This window comes from Stegodyphus dumicola, chromosome 2, assembly GCF_044657685.1.
Source record: "Stegodyphus dumicola isolate Sdum_Otavi_A_Nest chromosome 2, ASM4465768v1".
Taxonomy (NCBI): domain Eukaryota; kingdom Metazoa; phylum Arthropoda; class Arachnida; order Araneae; family Eresidae; genus Stegodyphus; species Stegodyphus dumicola.
In genome coordinates, this window is record NC_140769.1 from 289,775,989 (window position 1) to 289,798,474 (window position 22,486).

The 22,486-nt window shown below is 31.5% G+C and overlaps 1 protein-coding gene across 17 annotated transcripts in view; it reads right to left on the reverse strand.

The window, feature by feature from the left end:
• Positions 1 to 22,486, reverse strand: part of LOC146999028 (inositol polyphosphate-5-phosphatase A-like) — a 206,397-nt gene that overhangs the window by 81,912 nt on the left and 101,999 nt on the right. For 6 of the 17 annotated variants that reach the window (XR_015039914.1, XR_015039915.1, XR_015039913.1 and 3 more), the window contains exons 1-3: positions 21,299 to 21,453; positions 18,781 to 18,894; positions 9,011 to 9,040 (exon numbers count right to left, since the gene is read on the reverse strand). Coding sequence is in view for 14 of the 17 variants with exons in the window: in XM_085812264.1 (XP_085668390.1) it covers positions 9,011 to 9,040; positions 18,781 to 18,894; positions 21,299 to 21,354 (200 nt within the window). In the remaining 3 variants the exon portion in view is untranslated. The other 11 variants (XM_085812256.1, XM_085812254.1, XM_085812255.1 and 8 more) reach the window with 4 other exon arrangements.

The window sequence follows — 22,486 nt, forward strand, 5'->3', positions numbered from 1 at the left end:
TGGTATAAGATGCCACTGGTTTCCAATTCTCACTGCACCGGATAACCACCATTACATATCTGAAGTGTAGCAGCCTGTTGTTCTTTCTCAGGCCATGCATTCACTAGATGTATCACCTAATAAATGCATCTGGTCATGATAGCACAGCACAGACCAATCTTAGCTACAGCAGATGAAACCTGATAACATACCGAAACTACTGAGTTGCATACCTCAAATACATAATGAACATAATTTCCCTTCTGTACTGGGATACAGAACGGCAGTTACCACCACTTACAGTGGCAATGCACTAGACTGACTTCTTTACATTAAATGTCAAACTAAGCAGCAATTATTTCTTTTTCATATAAAATAATATCTGTATTAAACATAAGGAGTTCATGGCTTTTTTTGTTACATAATACTGCACTTTTTCATGTGTGTATTTGTATATGCCACGAAAAAGTGAGCACCAGTAAGCCTAGCTGAATGTTACAATATTTAATTCTACAATTCTAATTCAAAGCAAAAGGATCGAATTATAAACACAAACAAATTCCTAATTCAAGACAAAAGGACAAATTGCAAACAAAAATTATGAAGATAAACAGGAAGACAAGGAATGACAAACTGTCCGCATTTCAAGTTTTGTCATCCTATAAATTAAATGCCATCAAATTAAGCTAGAGTTAGTTAGCAGGTTCACTTTTACTTATTTCCTACTTTTAATCCTACAGCAGCTCTGCACACAATATTTTTTTTAAGATATTAATATGTCTTTCATTTACTTATATATATATTGTTACGAATTTGGTATTTAAAAAAGCTAATGTTAGTTCAATTACAAATTAAATGATTTTATTTCTCGCGCAGTGCAGCGCGTGACGAATATTAAAAGAAAGCTAAGCCGTAAAATTGAAATTACAAGAGCGCGTGCATTAAATAAATAAATGTCTCTTTTCGATTTCGAGAAAGTACTGGAAAATTCTAGCGCGTGATTTTAAAATCTTATAAAAGGAGGAAAACATCTCAGTTTGTAGTAGTTGCTTAGTTTGTTGTTGTTTAGAAAACTGCTCTTGTTGATTGTAGCGAATTCGCGGATTAGCGTTCTTTAGCTGTTTTTAATTGCGTTCTATTGGACATTTGAGTAGTTAAAAGATAACTACTGTGAGATATTGTAATACTGCATGATAATTTGAGAAAATTTAAGCTTTTTTGTTGTGATAATAATAAATTTTTTTTTGTTCATTTTTTATCGGACTTGTGCATTCATTTCATAACGAACCCATACGCACGCAACAATATAAATAATTAAAGAAAGGAGAACAAATTAAAAAAGACCTTTGTGGTCAAGAACTTTTGTGCATTGAGCTGCAAAATTTAGAAAACAAGTTAAAAGAATAGTCTTAGTGCTTCCGCTAAAAAGTAGCTTAGATACTGCGGTTACAGTGAAACAAATTTTAACATACGGAAAATAAAGTGCAATTAAGTGTAAACATTATTATCACTAGAATATTTACAAATAAAATTCAAATCTAATTGTAAGTGAAATGTTGATCAAGGTAAGGCAAATTTTAAACAATAGAATAAAAGTGTGATATAAGACTTAAGCAAAAATACAAAAACAAAAAAGCGGTAAATGGTAAATTAGCCCAATTCGAATCTCATTACCGACCCTTCAGGGGAAATTATATAATGATATTCGAATCCAGCTAATTCCATAACGCATTTCGTCGAAACAGACAACTGAAACTATACACGAAACTCTTCTTGAATATTAACTGAAAAACTTAGTTAAAAACTTTAGTGTCAATTCTCTGTTCCATTTCCTGACGCGTCTGCTTGAAAAAACACATTAAGGTGTAAGAAAAACTATACATAATGGCCTGGTTAGGTAAATGTACAAAATAAAATAAATAGCGATTTGCTATTAGTAAAAAAATACAAGATTTTTAGGAAGGACCTACTAGCTTGTAGAGTTTAAACTTTGTGAACGTAGTTAAGAAATTAAAATAAAAAGCGAAGAAGACTATATATATATACACACTATATATATAAATTTTTAAAAAGTTAAATTATAAACAAATAGCCAAATTTTTTTCAAATAAATTTTAAACAAAATTTTAAACAAAAATTATTTTTTAAATAATAAATAAAAATACATTATAATAAATAAAAAATATATAAATCGATGAAAATTTAGCAGGTGAATGAACAGTCAATATTTGAGACTGAGATCTGAATGAATATTAATTTTTAGACCTAAAAATTCAAACAGCAGAAAATACATGAAAATTAAAAATGAATACAATTGTTTTATCAATGTTAGACCTGAACATCGTCAGGATGTATGTGAGCTTAACACTGATACAATTACCATACCCAGTCTACTAGATATGTTTCTGTTCATCCCAAATTAGCATAGGTTTCAAAATTAATTATTTTAAAATTATTTGTACCTCTAAAATTTAAAAAACGCTACCCCTACATACCATGCCTGCTAAAAAAATGTAAATACAATAATATAAACAACATTCAAAATAAAAATTCAAGGCATCAAAAAATACCTGTTGGATCACATGTATAAAAGTGAACAAAACTTCTCGCAAAAACAAAACTTCTCACAAGAAAACAATAAACAATTGTGTAAGTGCCTACTGAAATATAAATAATCTGGAATTATAACAATGTTAAAAATTGGCATCAAAATACAAAAATACAATTACAAAAAAAGGCGAAGAATTAATTAAAATTTATCAAGCAGTAGCTACTTCTAAATGACTGCTGAAAAGAATGTAGGCGGAAAGTCAGAGTAAGGTTATTATAGACGACAATAAAAATACTTTCTCACCTCATTCCTCCTCGCGGTTTAAAAAATTGGCTTTATTATGTAAAAGAATATTTATAGTCTGTAGAGGAAGCCAGCTTTTTTTCAGTAGTTTCTTAAAAATAATTAGGAATTTGATTATTGCCCACTTACTTGTGAAAGTAATAAAATTTCCTGTTGCTATTGCTCAACTTATGTGCAAATATTATTGATACGAACTAATTGATAATAAATAGTATTTTCTACAGCCTTTTTGAGATGTTACTGCTCCATTTAATTAACTTAATTGAATAAAAGTTAATCTCACTTCTTGATAATTAAAAATGCCAAGATTCAGAAAATTAACAGTCAGGTTTGCTCCGAGTTAGTGTTACTAAGATACGAAAAGCAAATACTGCTAGACTGGATATGATTAAAATTGTTGAAAGTAACAAAAAAGAAAGTAATGCGAGTGAAAGAAATCTGGGTCAGATAAGGTAACTGTATCAATAGGCTTACCTACTGACAATGCTCGGATCTGACAGTGATAAAATGACCATACCAATTTCAATTTTGATGTATTTTTGAATTTTTTAGAGTTAAAAATTTAAAACATAATGTTCGTTCAGATGTCACTCTCAGCCAAAGACTACTGACTATTATTCATTCAACTTCTAAATTTGCATCTATTTTTATATTTTTTGTTTCATACAATAATTACTTTTGTTTGCAATTTATTATTTAAAAAAAATACTTATTTGATTATAACTTAACATGTTTAAGTAATTTATGTCAATCTTAGCAGCAAATGCACAGGGTTCTAGGTTTGACAGTCATTCTTGCAATTTGCTTTTTTCAATTTTATATTAGTTTGTATCTGAGTAAGCAACTTAATATATTCTTTTATTATTATCTATTACTCTTATTTTAATAATTCAAGGACTTTCCGATTTTGAATTAATCTATTACTTTCAGGCAAAACTGAGGTTTCAAGTTTTTCCTTCATAAATCTTGACTGTAATTAAGGTTAGCCCCCTTTTTACTTTTATCATCTTGCTGATTTGAAATATAGGAATGTAAAAATTCCAATTGTTTAACATACAGACAGACATAATGCCCCACCAGCTAATCCAACTTGGTGAGAAAAAGCAGTCTGAAAAACATCTAATTGTATTTACTCTATTACTTGTAACAAATGTAGTAAGGTTTGTATAGGACAGACTAAAAACAATCAAGAATAAACAACTACAGATCTCGCATTAAAATGAATTGCTTGCATCAGCTCATACTTCTCAGGCCACAGTAGAAATAGAACATTTTAAAACACACAGTTTCACTGATATTTCAATTAAAATTTTAGATTTTATTCCTAATCTAAAAATTAGGCTTTTCAGAAAATCTGCACATTTTAAAAAACAGGGACTTAACACTTATCTTAATAAATGTACTTTATATTTTAATCATACTACTTATGGAAGATTTAATATTTTCAGTAAAAACGCTCTTAGAAGAACTAGATGAGGCAAAAAGACTACAAACAAAATACTAGTGGTTAATGTTAATAAACTTCAACTTAAGTTCATTAATTTATTTAATACTGAGATTTCACTTTAAAAAGTGTCACATTACTGCACACATTTACATTATCACAACTTCAATAGTACTTCATAGGTACTTTCAATAATTTTTCTGATATTAAAGACTTTGTATTAGATTTTATTATACTTAAATTTCAAAGTAACAGAAAGATGATGACCATGAATTTCTCTCTTATTAACTTTCTACATCTTGCCTTCAATAGAATAAATTTAAAAAAAAGGTTTAAAACATCACAATATCTTTTCCCACAACAGATTCCAGGACTCACGTCTGTTTCAACTACCCCCCCCAAAAAAAAACGGCTTTCCAACCATCAGGAACTGAACTGAAAAGCAACTTGATACTGCAATGATGTAGTTCCCCCCCTTCTTGTATGGATTCTCCCAATAAACACATTATTACTGGTAATTTTGATATAGTTGGAAGATTATTTTTTAAGGCAGCTTATGAAACAGAGTACTAAATTTACGCCAGTTAGTTGGCTCAGTTAATAAGTCATTATGCATTAAAAATGTTGAAGATAATACAGATGACTTCATTTTAAGAACCAGCTTCAAACTTTGCCTACCTACTCAAACCTTTATGGAATGGAAACATATATTAAACAATGGCAAAACAGCACTGTCTAAGCAGCAAAGTTCTGAAAGTTTTTACCTCTTGCAAGAACTCAAAAAAAATTTCTACTCTTAGGGCTAAATTTTTTATAACTAAAAACAAAGTCGGTAATAATTTCAGCATCATTTGTAACAGCTCTCTTGATGAAAGCGAACTTAAACAAGCAGTTACTTATGGTGTTGCTAAAAGTAACAAAAGAGCAATTATTAATAATAAACATCATGCTTTTCACAGAACACTAAAATTATTTCTTAATTCTGATTTCAGTAGATTTTCTAACTTATATGCACTGCTTAAGTTCCAAAAGAGCTCAGTCAACTTCAGATTTATTCCTAATGGCACGAGGAACTATAAGGAGGGATATGACTACATTTTTTTCTCTTAAATTCAAGCAGATTTGTAAACTTAATTTAAAAAATGTAAACAAAGAAAAACACTTCAATTGCATCATTTATAACAACCATCATGTGATTAAAATTGTAAAAGAGCAATATACTTAATATCAATTGCTATGACTTTGGGAACCTTTATACACCACAGCCAATGAAAAAAAATTTATACCAGTCTATTAGAATTACCAATGTTACAGATACGTAAAAGTTTAGATACTATTACCTGGAAGGTATATCTCCACTGCTCTCTTTTTCACAATTACATTTAGTTCCGAGATACTACTTTTCTGCAAATTAATGGCATCTTTATGGGAATGAATTATTCTACTCAAATATGTAACCTTTACTTATTTACTAAAAAGTAGAGATTTCTATAGATATATTGAGGATATCATTCTTTCAACAATTTTAACTTCATCAAATCTAGCAATATTTAGCCTTCCTGTCTTAAATTTAAGACAAACTGAGATTCATCAGTTTGACCAGCTGTCGATTTTCTGGATCTTAACATTTTTAATTACCAAAAGAAGTCACATTACTTGACAAAAGAGATTTCGACTTTAATTCTATTAAGCTACTTAATCGGAACAGTACATCTCCAAAAAGGTTATAGGAAATACTATTTATAATCAACTAGCTTGTATAAAAGATATTTTAAGGGAAGTCAACATACCAGAAATTCTATTGTTTTCACAAACATTCGCCAATAATCAAGTTAATAAATATGTTTAAAAATAATTAAAACTGAAAAAAAGCTGGCATCATCTATGAACTGCGATTTTTTTTTTAACATAATGAAGCCCTTTTTTTTTAACATAATGAAGCCCTTTTTTAAAGGAAGAATGAGATGAATGGGTGAGGAACTACTTTTAGTACGTAAAATTTGTAAAATATGTAATTTACTGTAAATTTGTATTTTTATTTCTACCATTATGGCTGTAACTTTGACTAATGGGGACATTTCAAATTTTCTGAAAGTTGCCACTGCAGCCAAAATAACACAAAGAGCTGTTAGTCTGTTCTATTTTTCTTTTTCTTAATTTTTAATTTAAGTTTTTATAGCAACTATTTCATTAATATTATTTGGCGAGATTAAAGGCTGCTCTGAGTTCAGATAATTTTCCCATCCACATTCTTTCCAACATTCATTTAGAACTACCTACTGCTTGAGTAAGTTTTAATTGATTCATATGATTTTTGTAATTAGACTGAAATATTGATTAACAAATTTGCTGCCGATCAGCATTAAGTTTTGAAAATATGTGCTAGTACTGGCATGGAGTGAAGGTTAGAAACTAGTTGTCAATGTATATAGTTTGGAATGAAGACAAAGTTCCATTTCATGCAAAGACCATACACGAATAACATTCAGAAATTAGTTTGTAGGAATATCATTGTAACTGTCTTATAACATATTTATTTATAATATATATATATATATATATTTGTTTGTGGCATAGTTTCATTCAAAAATAATGCATATTATTGTTACTAATTTTGATTCATTTTTAAATACCTTGTGCCAGGGTTCATGCAGCATTGCAAAAATAAATTTACCTTTAGTGCCAATCACACACTGGTGTGCAGTCATAAAATTCTATGCTTAAAGGCTTAGCAATCAATATGGTAGACATAATAATCTTTTGTTACCTCTTTTAAATCATATTTCTCATAAAGTTGGCATATGGGTACAATCTATTTCTATCACACAGCATTAACTATCAACATAACCTCACATGACCAGCAGTGAAAGTGTTAATGTTTATTGAATTCCAGATTTTTTATACTTAATTTTATGACTGCATTTACCACTTATATATTTACTGTGTTTATAGTTTTCCTGTAAAAAGTGTTGCTTTTGCCCACTTTGCCATTTTTATGCATACGACCCAACCGAAATTTTCTGATGCTTTGAATTTTCATTTTGAATGTAGTTTATACTATTGTATATATGCTTCTCTGGCTGGCCATATATGTAGGGATAGAGTCTTTAAATTTTCAGACATAAAAATGGTTTTTAAAAATGGTAAATATTACATTTTAAAGCCTCAGCCAATTTGGGATTAACAGAAACATATCTAATAGGCCAGGTATGATGATTGTATAGGTGTTATATCTACCTACCTCCTGACAATGTTCAGGTCTGGCAGTGAAAAAAATCAACATATTAATTTTCATTTATTTTAATCATGTAATTTATTAGTTCAAAAAAATTTGCATACGTGGTAATAATTTAACATTTTAAAGTAATGTACGTCAATTTTAGCAGCAAATGCACAAGATAATAATTCTCAAAGTCATTCTTGCAATTTGCTTTTGTCAGTTTTATATTAATTTGTGTGTTGTGTATGTGAGTGCACATGCATGTACATTTATATATGTGTGTGTGTTTACACAAGAAACAAAACCAAATGCTGGGTATTGGTGACTGGAAGAAAGCATTACTCATTGCAGAGTATCAGTAGCATGGCCATCACCTTGAATCTTGTTTGAAATTTTTAGCAGAGTATCAGTAAAAAGAAACAGTACAAACAGAAATGGGAACAGCAGCAACATAACAAAATCCTTCCATCATTTATAATGCCAATCTCATTTGAGTCCCAGACTTCAGGGCTACTTTAGATCAGATAGAAGGGAAAAAAGTAACAGGCACACAACAGCCAAATTGTGTCAACTTAAGATACTTATTCCTTTTAAAAAATAAGGTATGAAAAAATTAAATGCAATATAAGGTATTTGAAAATTCTAAAAAATTTTAACTACAATTCTTGCATCACATACCTCCATTTTGATTTACAAAGTTCATCGACAAGTCACGATAGATACCATAATAATCATACTCTTCAACAAGTAGCACTTTCACCACTCAAGACCTAAATTTGAGTTAGATTCCTGCAATGACTGTTGAAATAGATGTTATTAGGTTTTTCAAATCATATTATACTTAGAAAGAAAATAACTATAATAATACTGAAATGCCATTAGCTTAAAACTTTTTTTTTAATGTGAAAGGGTATGTACAACAGACATTTCTCTGTCAATTAATGTAATTATCTTGCAATATCATTTTTATTAAAAGGCTTGTGTTACAATATGTAGTTTCCTATTAATACCTATAGTTAATAAAAATCAAAACTTCAATTTGTGTATAAAACAACAAATAATTCTCACTGTGTTTTTTTGCACTGCAACTTTGTGAATGTAACCCCCCCAACCCCCCAAAAAATATCTTTGATAAACTACAAAAAATTTGATAATGCACTAATTATCAGGTTAGCGAGGGAATACTATATATTAGATTAAGCATAAATAGTTGCAAATCTCCGACTAATCTTGATGCAGAATAGAAAGTAATACAAAGCAAAAATTATGCAAATATTTTTCATGTGTATTATATAGAACTAAAGAAAAATCCAGCAACAATAACAACAAATGATGAAAGTTGGAATATATCATTTCTTCCTTTAAAAAATAAATTAAGAAAAAATCATAATAGCATAATGCAGATGACACATGCAAGCAGCAGGGAAAAGAAACTTTTACAAATTTACTACACATGCAACATAAGTGGCAAATGATAGAAATTCTTAATAAACAATTGTAAAAAGTTTCACACTTCTGTAGATGATATTGGAGCAGACAGTTTCTAGAAAGAGTAAACATGTAACATATAAATCATAATGAAAAATACACAGCATGCAAACAAGCTTTATATCAAACAAGTTTTGATTTAAAAAAAATAATAATATAACATCATATTAAATGAGGGGAAAAAAAAAAAAAAAAAAAAAAAAAAAAAAAAAGAAACTGAACATACTATAAAATATCCCACTTACGAATCTAAAACTCAACCTTGAAATATATTTATTCATCAACAATTACCTAAAGCATTCAAACTTGCATTAACTACCAATCAGAGTTTAGCAATTATATTACTTAAAAACATGCTAGGGAAATCTATAATGCTTGAAATTAAATGAAATATCAACTCCCCTCCCAAAAAAATTCTCTCATTCATTAGTATCATCATGAAATACTATATGGTTCTCAGGAAAGAATAAACATCCTATAAATTATAAAATGCTAAAAATAGTCTTGCATTTAAAATTAGCATAGAAGTCAATTTAGTATATCAAAAGTAAGTCACTACTTCACTTTAATCATTGATTTAAGACACAAATATTGATGGTACAGTAGGAAGTAGTATCTACAATGACAAGCATTTTAATAAACAAGGCAAGTGCATTAAATTGGAAAAATGACACTGCAAAAAAATAAATGTAAGATTCTAGGCAAAATTCATCCGCCCTTTATAATATTTTTGCTTAGTGTCTCACTTTGAAGTTCAAAGTCATATACTAAACTAAAGAAATTTGGGTACTTCTTCGATATAGCGACCCCCGAGATTGAATCGCCAATCAACTAAGATTTCTTGCCAGAATCTGGCTACAAGTTCTGACACTTCACAAAACGATCATATATCAGCTTTGGGTGCATGTTTTTATACCTCGCCACGTAATCGTATATTATTAGCTGCAAGAGCAAAAATGCACCATGCTGCATTTTTGCTCTTGCAGCCTGTTCTTACATTATTCCTTTCTGATGAGGTTTTTGAATTCACACTGTTTATTTTAAAATACATCCATTGCATTTTTTTTTTTTTTTTTTTTTTGTGAATATCACATTAACATTCTTTAATTTACCAAGTAATGAGGAAGATGCCATATTATTTTTCAAGAAAGAGGTTTTTTACCTGATAAACGAGTATGCAAAAATGGCCACAACATGAAATTTTATGTTAACGATGAAACCATTTGGAGATGCAATGTTAAAAATTGCAAAAAGAAGAAGGGCCTCCACATTGAAAATTTGTTCAGTAGTTCCAGAATATTATTTGTCACTGCTATTAGATTTAGGAATTCTTGGGCAGAGGAGCTGATGTCCATGAAACTGTATAACAAACAACTTAATACGGGTGACAGCTCAATAAGTGCTGCAGTTGAACAGCTGAACAGGAGCTGCAGTTTACTGGAATAATTACATGAGAGAAAATAATAATAACAAAGATTTTTAAAAAACATGCTTATGAGTATTTTTGTAATATATAATCTGTTGTTTATTTTTACATTCACATTTCATGAGCATGGAGAAATTATAGTTGAAATCTCGGCACAAATCTAAAATCACTAAACATGATCGAAGCCGCTGTAACAAAGTACTAAAATTTGATTATCAAGTAATGCATCACAGAAATGCATAGTATTAAGCAATGCATCATGTAATGCGGAATAAGTAATCCACTTATAAATGGTTTTTGAATGGAAATGTTTAATTTAAAAATATGAGATTTAAAAGGAAACACTTAAAATACAGCAGTCCGGTATTAACTATGCTGCAGCTTCACCTTGTTAGTTGTGCGTTATTATAACACTTATTAAAATGATTAATTTACAGGTGTATTTCCTTTTCTTCTGTATTATCAGTCTTTATACCCTAAATTAAGTCATATATCAAAGATAAATTAGACTCTGTTACTTTAAAACAGATCTCTCAAAGCAACTTATTGTCTCCTCTAGCTTCTCCAGTAATCATGGCAACATCTAAATATATATTCAAGATCCTATCTAAATATATTCAAGATCCTATCACTTTACTTCAATTTAACCATTTGCGCTACGACGAAACTCCACAGTTGCGGTGACATGCACTACAATATAACAAGCGGTAAAGTGTCTCATTTACGCCGCTTTGCATCTGCGAGTGCAATCCAGAGCTGTAACTCGAGAAATAAACAATCTCGTTGTTAGGCGACATGTGCACCACGTTATTTTCACTTTTGCGATAAATGCCTATCGATGTGGTGTTCATGTCGCATGCGGTTTGAGACAAAAGCATCTCGACATGCGTGGCATGTCTTTTTAGCGCAAGTGGTTAATGTGTTTCAGTTCTAGCTTAAGTCAAATTACATTACACAAAATTCTGAATTATTCCCGCAATCAAACATATTTCAAGACATCATATGTTTTCCACAAGAAAATAAATATCCCAAATTCTGTTCTTTTGATTCTATAGAAACATGTTAAACACATTTATAATGGCTATTAGAAAAATCTGGATTTATTATAAAGTCATATATTAAAATCTAATAGCAGTGTTCAAACAGCAAAATGTAAAGATTTCGTCCACTTAACAATTTTTCACGTAATGTATGAAATCAAAAAATTCAAGCAAGTACTACAATAAACTAACTTTACAACTCCCATTTATGCATAATAAATTGCCATATTTTATATCCATTTAAGCAGATATTCTTCTATATAATTAATCATGATTTTGACAAGGCTGTGAAGAATAAATTATTAGGCATTTAAGTTTAAATACCAGTTACATTTTTAAATAAGATCAAATTCTCATCAACTCTATTTCTAGAATGTTAAATAATTCAAATTAAAAGGCAAATTGCTTTATATACAATTGTGTTTTCTCAAAACTTTTGCCTTCTCAAGATTTAGAAAACCCTGAATTAGTAATTTATTTCTCAAGAATCTCATGCTTTTAACAAATTGCTTCAGTTAAAAACTAAACAAGTCTGCACTGATGTATGTAATAATACATAGCACTAGAAACATAGTAACAGTAATAATATAACAGCAGTGCTTCAAATGTTGATAACTTTTTAAATGATAGCAGGTTAAATAAATTTAAAACAAAGATTTTATGCTTTACTTTCTTGCAGCCCTTTAAAAACTGAGTAACAGTGAGATCAGGTGAAAGATAAATTAATCTTATTCTTCATGCGATAATAACACTTGTCAAGCTGTATGGATAAAAATACGCCATAGCATAAGGCAAGCGTCCAAATTTTTGGACAAACTCTGCTTAAGACATTCCTAACATTTACAGAGAAATATGCTTAAAAATAATAGGAAAGGGTGAAGTGCACAAAAAATCGTAGAATACAGAAACAGAAAATATTATTATATTTTACATTTATTCAATCAGTAGTTATATTACAAATATATAACAAGTTATGTTTTTCAGTTGCTGACAATTTTTACATAAAGCGTCTATTGCTTTATCTGCTAAACAGGTCCTGTGTTTAGATACAAAAATTCCAGAAATGGAAAAAATTTTCACATTTTGTGTTGACATTAATTTTATCCACTATGGTGTATTTCTCAGCATTTTCAAATCTCACAGTCATCTACAATATGTTTCTGGTATAGAAAGCTTCTCTAACTTCCCTACCCATACACTGACATCTACATCAAAAACAAACCCTTGCAGTCTTAATAAAACTCTGCAGCAGCATAAATATTATAACACTAACAAATATTTATACAAAAAGCAACCTCAAGAGATGTAACTAGGCAACTGGTAGGTGTGTGAAATTTTATTTTACACTTCATCAGCACCTTCTCCAAAATCCTGGATAGATATGATTGCATTCAGCCGCAATACAAATCTTGCTTTTTAAAGCAATTTATGGTTATGCTTAATGTTATATCATTCTCTGAAGCTCATTCAAATCTCACATCATCAAAAAGTCTGAGCATAAATAAGAAAATCTTAGATTTCCTTCCTACATCATTCAGTATTTTTTCGATATTTTATTTTTAAGTACCGTAATTTCCGGAAGAAACGCTGCAGCGTTTACGTGTTTAAAACTTAAATTTTCAGCGTGTGCGGCATTTCTACCCATGCGGCGTTTAGGTGTACTAAATATAAAATATTTCCTATGATGGTCATTGTACATAGTTTGGATGGCCTTGTCATTGTGCATAGACTGGTGCTGTTCCCACACAAAAGACCACTCAGTTGATTTTTGCGAACGTTATTTTGTTTACCTTCTTTCCCTTGAACGGATCTACATGCCTTATTCACCCTAAATAAGATCTCAGAAAAATAACATTCTTCCCCCTTTCAAATCAACCATCTCATCAGTTTGAATAGTCTCTCTCCTCTGCCATTCGATGAATCTTCCAGTACCCATCCTCTCCCCACCCCTGCCTTTTCTGCAATTTTTTTCAAAGGTGGATACAACTCCACCTGGCCTTGCAATAATGAACTCTGACATATTTCCCCTTCAGCATGAATCAATTTTTCTTGGCATTCTGCCAGATACAGATCCCATCAGTTTGGGTACAAGTACTTGTTGGATAGTTTTTAAGTAAGAAGAGAGTGGAAAATTTGTGAAAATGTCACCTAAACGGCACAGAAGCTATACTGCTGGTTTTAAGCTTAATGTAATTTCACGTGCTGAGCAAATTGGAAATCGAGCAACAGCTCGAGAGTTTGAAGTTGACGAGAGTTGTATTCGACGTTGGAAGACTGAAAAAGAACTTTAAAATATGCCACAACAGAAACGAGCGTAAGAAGTGATACTGTAAAGTGGCCGAATCTAGAGGACGACCTTGAAAACTGGAAAAAGGAGCAACGAGGAAAGGGAATGTAAAAGCTGTAAAAATTCGCTTACAAGCAAAATTTATAGCAAAACGAATGAATATAATGATTTCAAAGGAGGTGTAGCAGATTTATGAAAAGAAAAAATATTTCTGTGCCTACTAGAACAACAGTCGGGCAACAATTACCAATGGACTGGCAGGATAAAAAGGCATCTTTTCTAAAAATATGTGACAGATATTATTGACAAAAAAAAACTTCTTCGGTCACAGATGGATGAAACGCCGTTAGCTTTCAACTCTCCTGCAAACAGAAGTGTTGATGAAACTGGTGCAAAAACCGTATCTGTGCTTACGACGGGGCATGAAATAACGTCATTTACATGTGTGTTAGAATGTGCCACAAACGGTGACAAGCTAAAGCCGATGATCATTTTTAAACAAAAGACTATTCCGAAGAGAGATTTTCCTAATGACGTAATTATTTGTGCAAACGAGAACGGCTGAATGTTCGAAACAATCATGCATGAGCGGCTACAAAAAGTTTGGCAGTGTCGTATGGGATCTTTTTTCCAACCAAAAGGGTTATTGATAATGGATTCCATGGGTGCTCATTTACTTGAGTCAGTGAAAACCAGATGTCAAAAATTGTCTACGACTGAAGCAATAATTCCTGATGGTTTGACAAAAATCTTACAACAGTTAGATTTATCAGGTAATAAATCCTTCAAAGCTGAAGTCCGAAAGCGGTGGGAGTGTTGGATGAGTGAAGGATTGCATACGTATACCAAAAGCGATAAAATGTGTAGAGCATCTTATGAAGAAGTTGCAAAGTGGGTAGGAAGTGCGTGGAAATCGGTAAAAACATTGTCAATAATAGCAAGGTTCAAAGAAGCTGAAATTATATCCTTAGATAAACAGACTGTAAACCAAGAGGATGAATGTGATGATCTGGAAGACTTGGACTTACCATGCTGTTTGGTATTCAGTTACTAGTATTTAAAAAAAAAAAATTAATGAAATTTAAAAGCCAGGCCAATGATGCATGATCCCATGTGGAGCAGGAATTTTCTGCTGCAGAGACAATAATGGAAATGTCTTATGGCCTTAACTATGGCAAGCAACTCTTTCCTGGTCACACAGTAATTATTCTCCTGTTTAGATAACTACTTGCTCTATTAGGTCCCAAAATGTTTTCGGCTGTTAATTTCTTGGGACAAAACAGTACCGATACTTTCATTGCTTGCATTTGTGTTGCGAATAAATGGTTTGTTGAGCTGAGAATATGTGTTAGGATTGGAACAGATGTTAGAACCTCCTTCAGGTTGTTAAATGTATCCTCACATTTTTTTGTCCCCGGAAACTTTTGCTTGCTGTCTGTCAGCTTGTGAAGCGGTCTTGCGATATACGAATAGTCCTTCACAAATCTCCTATAGTAGATGCAAAGACCCAGGAAACTTCTCAGCTGATGCACATTTTCGGGGTGTCTCTAACCTTCAACTGCTGAAACATTTTCTGGATCCGTACTCACACTTTCGGCAGAGATGACACGTCCAAAGTAAGTCATTTCTAGTTTGAATAATTTGCATTTGGCGGGACTCAACTTTAGACAGGCTTCCTTCACTTTCTGAAATACCTTTCTAAGATTTTCTAAATGTTCTTCAAAACTCTTCCCGACGATGATGATCATCCAGGTATATCAGACAAGCATCACATGAAAGACCTCTCAGCACAGTCTCCATGAGGCATTTGAATGTCGCTAACGCATTACATAATCCAAGCGGTGTCCAAGAATATCATCAATTCTAGGAAGAAGGCAGCTGTATTTCTTCGCAACTTCGTTTAACTGGAGATAGTCAACACAAAATCTGGTTGAACCATCTTTCTTTCTGATGAGGACGATGGGAGATGCTCATGCACTTACTGAAGGCTCAATGAATTCGCTTTCTTGCATGTCCTTTAAAAGTGCTCTTACCTCTTCCTATTCAGCAATTGGTAGACGTCTTGGATGTTGCTTGATTTGTGGATGATCCCTGATATCAATTCTATGCTGTGTCAAATTGGTTCGACCCACATCAGAAGATATCTTGAAATTCTTGAATGACATGGTCGGCAGTACTCCTCTGTTCATCGCTTAATTTTACATTCTACAGTAACTCCAATGTCATGTTCTCTGAAGATGCGGATTCTGGAGAGTTACTGTTCCATTTAATGCTGATCACTGGAGTACATTCTACAACCACTTCATCTTTCCTAACAACTCTTGCCTTATCAGTTACATTGGCAAATCTCACTGGGACAACAGTTCTCGACAGGTTGACGAGTGCTGGGGCTACTAGTACCTATTTCGGGGTGTTACAGTTCTTTTCCACAATGCACAGAATGAGAGACCATAACTTTGTAACTTAGATTTTTCTAGTTATTTTGTTCACATATGATTTGTTTATATAGATACTTATTTATTGCATTGATTAATTAGATTTTGAGAAATACTTTTGGATAATATTGAAAAGGCTAAGGCAAAGCGAATGAAAATAAAGAACCAAGAGCCTTTAAATATAAAAATGAAAAAACAAGATTTCTACAAGGCCTTTCAAGAAATAGAGAAATATGACTGCGCTTGCAAGACACCTCTTTTGGAACTTATAAAAATCTATCCTGAAAAGTTAAAAGAAGTAGTCCTAACAGTAACAGTCTTCTTCCTACTCAAGTTAGTGTGGAAAGACTCTTCTCAGCTCTCAAGTTTATCAAATCGGATCTAAAAGTCTCATGTCCAGAAATTAATCCATGAACCATTATGCAGTCCAGAAATAATTGTCACTGTTTTTGGAATACAGAGGGAAAATACGCAATAAGTTCTGAATAAGCAACATCATCAGCTTTATGCGAGTCATACGTTATGGACTGATCTATAAATAATGCAGTCCAGAAATAATTATTACTATTTTTGGAATATAGAGACGAAATGCCCAAATTAAAAATGAGGAATTAAGGGGTTACTGATAATTTAAATTATAATTTTGAATTACATACTTTTTTATCTTATCCATATTATTAAAATATGTCTATTTTTATTTGCTTATAACATTATCTCCTCCAGAATGACAGGGAGTTGAATTTTGTAAAAAGTACTGTTGGATTCCAAAAATTCGTGAGAAGCCATTTTGACCATTCTCATCTTCGTACGACTTTAATAGCCAAGATATTAATTAAAAACTCTGAAAATGCTAATTTTCACTTTCATTTTTCCAAATGCTAACAATCTCGCATGCTGGAGATGCAAATTTTTTATTAACAAACTCTATGATTTTAATGATTTGAAAGCGAGCAGTGGCCATACTTTTCGAAATAAAACAGATTTTAAAGTTTTATGCCAAACATTAAACACATTATTATTATATAAGGCATTGAAGAATTAATTCTGACATTGAAGAAAGCAGAATATTGCATGTGACATAACAGCATGTCAAAAATGTTTCGTTAATATCAACATTTAAAATAAATAGCAGCTGCTAAGCAACTTTTTTGTTCTGGGTTAGGATAATTGACATGATATGTTATTGCCACATTAATTATTTTGATATTGAGAAAAAGTTGTTACATTACATTAAATTTAAATCATGATGTCATACGTATATACTATGTATTAACTTAAAGTGTCAAAAGTTTTGGCCCCCCAAAAAATATTTACCATTTGGTTGTTGCTTGGAGAGACTGAAATACAGTCAAAAGTCGTTAATCCGGACTCGTCGGGACTTTGGCGATTCCAGATTATCGATTTTTCCGGAATATAGATCATCAGTTTAAATCTGGTAAGATGGCATGCAGAAATTATAAAATTAAAAATATGAAACCGTAATTTATGAAATAAAGAACAATTATGATCTAAAGGGTATCAAAATTTACAAAAAAAAAAAAAAAAAAAAAAAAAAAAAGCTTAATATTTATTTGTTTACTTCATTAAACATTTCTTTCAATGTAAGTTGTTTAAGTTGCTTCATTTTTTATGTGATAATACATTCTCTTTAATTCTTTAAACAGACATAATTTCTTGTTCAGTTACAAAGTTCCGCTGTTCAAGTCCTATAATTGCTGTGTCGAGAATACCGACAAATTTATCAATTGAAATTTTTTTGTTTTCAATAACCTCTGTCACTTTCTTCGCTGTCGGAAGCGAATTATAATGACGAGGAATTTGATTTAAATCATATCAAAGATGGAGTACATCGAGATGAAATACTACATTTAATAAGGAATTATAAGCCAAATAAAATAAAAACATCTGCCCTGAAGATAAGGATAGTGCTGACAGATCAACTTCCAATTCATTGCGTGGCGCCGCAGCGTTAAAGATAAACAAAGTTTAGATAAACAAACATTAAAGTTTAGATAAACAAAGGATATGCCTTTATCCAGTTTTTGTAGCAATTCCACTTTTTGTTTAATGAACTTCGAAACATACTTTCGCTTTGTAGATCATTTACATATTAATAAATATATATCAGAAATTCTATTTGACATAATCGAAAGTTCAAGCTTACTTTTATAAATTTGCTCTAACAGTCTGCAAAAAATAATAAGCCGGATCCAATTCGAAGATTGAGGAACAACGCAATCTGCAACATTAACTGAAATAGATAATTAAATAATTTTAGCTTAGCTTATACCGTCCGTTATACATTAAACGTGCACTCGTAAACGTATTTTGCGCATGCGCACAAGCATATTCTCAGCCGTAAAGGCCTTACGTCAACCTGACGCATGCGCAGAAAGTTTGAAGCTTTGAGGTCCGGATTATAGATCATTCTGGATTATGGGTGTGCGAATTAACGACTTTTGACTGTAATTTTTATCACATTGAAATGTTTTTATACACTTTTCTTCAGCTGAACATAGAACTTAGAAATTTTGCTTTGGCTGCAGCCCGCTAATACATATATGTATAAGATGTACTAGAAATCTTCCTGGCTCAGCTAAAACATACCTATTTGGAGGAACTTCTTCATCGTTGTTGTCATGAGGATCATCTTCACTTGTCCAATCTTCATTAAACTCAATTCCAGGCCAAAAATCCAAAATTTCTGTTAAATCAGCCATTCTATCAAATTAAAAAAAAAAAAAAAAGGATTCCTCAGAGAGAAAAAAAAAATCAGAGCAACAAAAATCACTGTTTAATGCTGAAAATATACAGAAAGAAAAGTACTTTTTTAAAGAATTAAATGAATTAAAAAGCTAAACAATATCTGGTTTTTCATTTTAATTATAGCAAAGCTAAGTCTACCTGCTAAGGAAGGAATGAGGGAAACTGAATCCTATCTCATACACTCAATTAGCCTTAATTAATATCTGAAAGCCTCCGGCAGTACAGAGGATATTTTTTATTTTCACTTTTGTGAATTTATATGGCGACAGCAGTATACAGATTCTTTGGGATGTTAAGGAATTCTATGCGCTACTAGACACAGAAATTTCTAAATAAGTAAGTCGATATTTCCTTTTTGTTACTGTACATATTAGACATCATGTATTTCTATTTTCATGTTATTTCCTTGTTTTATTTTGATTTAAAATGCAGTTTATTGAGTTTATAAATTTTTTATGTTTTGGATGTTATTTTACTTGGAAATAGGAACAGTGCCAACAAATCAGCAAATTTTTTTTTGCCTGAAATAGAAATATATTTTTTAAGCCCTACCTTAGCACATTTTAATATTAAAAAGTGAGTCATCAGCGAGATATGAAACAATGTGTTACTATGTTATTAACGTGTAATACAGACAGAAAAATTAAGACTCCATTAGTCATCGGTGCAAGTAGAAAATCTCGTTGTCCGAAGGGTGCCTATTATAGCAATAAAAATGCTTGGATGACAAGAAGGATTTTTAGAGATTTACTTATGAAGTGGGAAAAAGAACTTCAGTAAGAAAAAGTGGTACACTTGTCAGATAACTGCACTGCCCATCCATATGATCTCTCACTGAAGAATATAAAATTAGTTTTCCTTCCTCCTATTACAATTTTCATTCTGATCAGGATGTTATATAAGCATTGAAGACCCATTACAGGAAGGAAGTGGTTTAAAATGTTATTAATGAAATTGGTACTCTTCTGTTATCCAATCCAGATTTATGTATGTATGCACAATATGTGTATACACACATACATATATATACATACATGTGTATGTGTGTATAGACAAATACATACATATATACATACATGAACACATTCATACATACATCTCTCAATCTGGTCCTGATAACAGAAAAGTACCATGAAATTGATATGGCTGACACAGTTTGTTCTTCTAGAGAAGCTGTTAAGTCGATTTCTCTTTTAGATGCTATGCATGTTATTTTAAATGCATGGGATGAAGTAACTCCCAATTGATTTCAAATTGCTTTAAAAAAGTCAGCTTTCATCCAAAGCAAATTCCTGGAAACTCTCGAGATGTGCCAGAAGACAAGGGTGGCGATGAAGAAATGCATGATGAGACCTGCCAAAAAAATATCAGGCTGTGAAAAGAGTGATGCAGAGATCATCCAAGTTATCAGGGAAAACAAAGGAATCAGTGAAAATGAAAGTGAGTTGGAAGATGAAATTCCAGTCCTGTACCAACAGCAGCAGAGTCTCGACAAAGCCATTAACAATTTTTAGAAAAACACTTGAACTTACAAGTGGAGATACAGAAAGTTACTAGGAAAGTCATGTCTTGGGGAACACCCTTGAAATGCTACTAACAAAAAAATATGCAACATGCTCAAATGGCTAAATTTTTAAATGGCTCTGGGTTAAAATTTACTCTACAGTACCCCTTGGCGAATCATTTCTTTTTTGACGCCAAGATCTTCGTCAGGAAGGATCTATGGTGATTTCCTGTTATGTTTTACCACCAATCCTCGAATTCCATATCACAGATTATGTTCTTACTGCATTAATATAAATATTAACAAGACATAGTGCACAATAAAAATTAAGCTTTATTTAGGAACTTCGCGCACACTGCCCGACAGCCTGCCTCTTTCGCTCTGCTCGCTACTCGTAAGAAACTTCTCCTCTAGGGTTGCCACACTTATCGGAGGGCGCAAGGCGCGCTCCTTATCGCCATCACCACAGATCTACACCAATTTCAAGATGGTGCCGATCTTTCCCCCCACTACACAAAACCAAAACAAGAAGTCAAAGACTTACACAAACTCGGTGTCCATGTACACATCAACCTATTTTAACTTTGGAAAAAAAAAAAAAAAAAAAAAAAAATCAGAGAATTGCACAAACCAGGCATTTCACACTGCCTTAACTTTGTCCATGAACACATCGACCTATTTTCACTTAAAGTTAAAACTATCATGTTGACCAGAAAAAATTTGCCGCTGCGTTAACTCACAGAGATGAACAAATAACCGAAAATGCATATTTCCTAACATTAAACAACAAATCTTTTAACAAAAATTAACATACGGAGACGAATAAATAAATGAAACGTCAATTTTTTAACATACCTTTTTATCATGAGCATACTTTCAAGCTTCCCACCACCATCTTCTCCATCTTCCATGTAAGCAATTCAATTAAATTTTTGGTTGTTTCGGCTATCTGCTGTTAATGGTGGATAAATACACATAATAGAACCCAAACCATCAACATTCATCCTCTTACTTACCTCAGACATATTCAAATGATGGTACCCACATCAAAATACAACACTAATGCACGTGCAACTGAACACATCAATTGAAAAGAATGGTAAGTATAAAAAAATCCCGGTCCATACTGAAGTAATACTATTACAAAAAATAGCCAAAATCTCAATTTATCACAACACATTTGGTGATATTCGCAGAAAAACGACTTCTTAACGATTAAAAAAAAAAATAAAAAAAAAAAAAAAAAAAAAAAATTCTCCAAGGCAAGTTTTGCCAACATTATCAACATTACGGTTACCAACATTGGGGTTTTTAGATTTCACGAACAACCAATACTACTTTCTGATGTTTCCAGAAACCAAGGGATACCGTACGGTAAAGACCAGCTTGATGTCTGATTATACTTACATAATGTATCGATCAGTGTAATGTTGAAATTTACAGTTTTTCTGAATTGAAATATTTTTTTGTCATCTACAGAAAAATAATGAAGATTTTATAAAAAAGTGTTCAACTGTAGCTCACACATTAAACACCAAATCAAAATAGAGTACGAACTGATGGCAAAAATAAAATCGAAATAGAGTATGAATTGAGAAATTTTCAAGTAGTGAATGAAAGCTTTTACTGATCAAAGTACTTTAAATCCGGATAAACTTGGTAATGTACTGTAGATCGAAATAAAATTAAATTAGAAGTAAATATTAATTGATTAAACAGAGCTTGAACCCTGATGTAAACATCTACAAATATCTCCATTAGATTAAGATAATTCAGATCAGATGATGTTTAATAAAATTAATAAAAAATACAATTCAAGTATAATAAAATTTAATAAGAAAAATTATTCTGAAAATCACTAAAGGTGAAAAGATCGAATTAGCACAATTTAAGTTTAATTCATTCAATGAAATTTATTCATTTCTGGGAAAAATGTTCCTTAATAAAGGCTAAAAACTGAAAACTGGGAGATTTGGTAATATACCAGGAGACCAGAAGAAAAACCACAGTTGGGAGCTGTGGTTTATGAATATAAAAAACTAT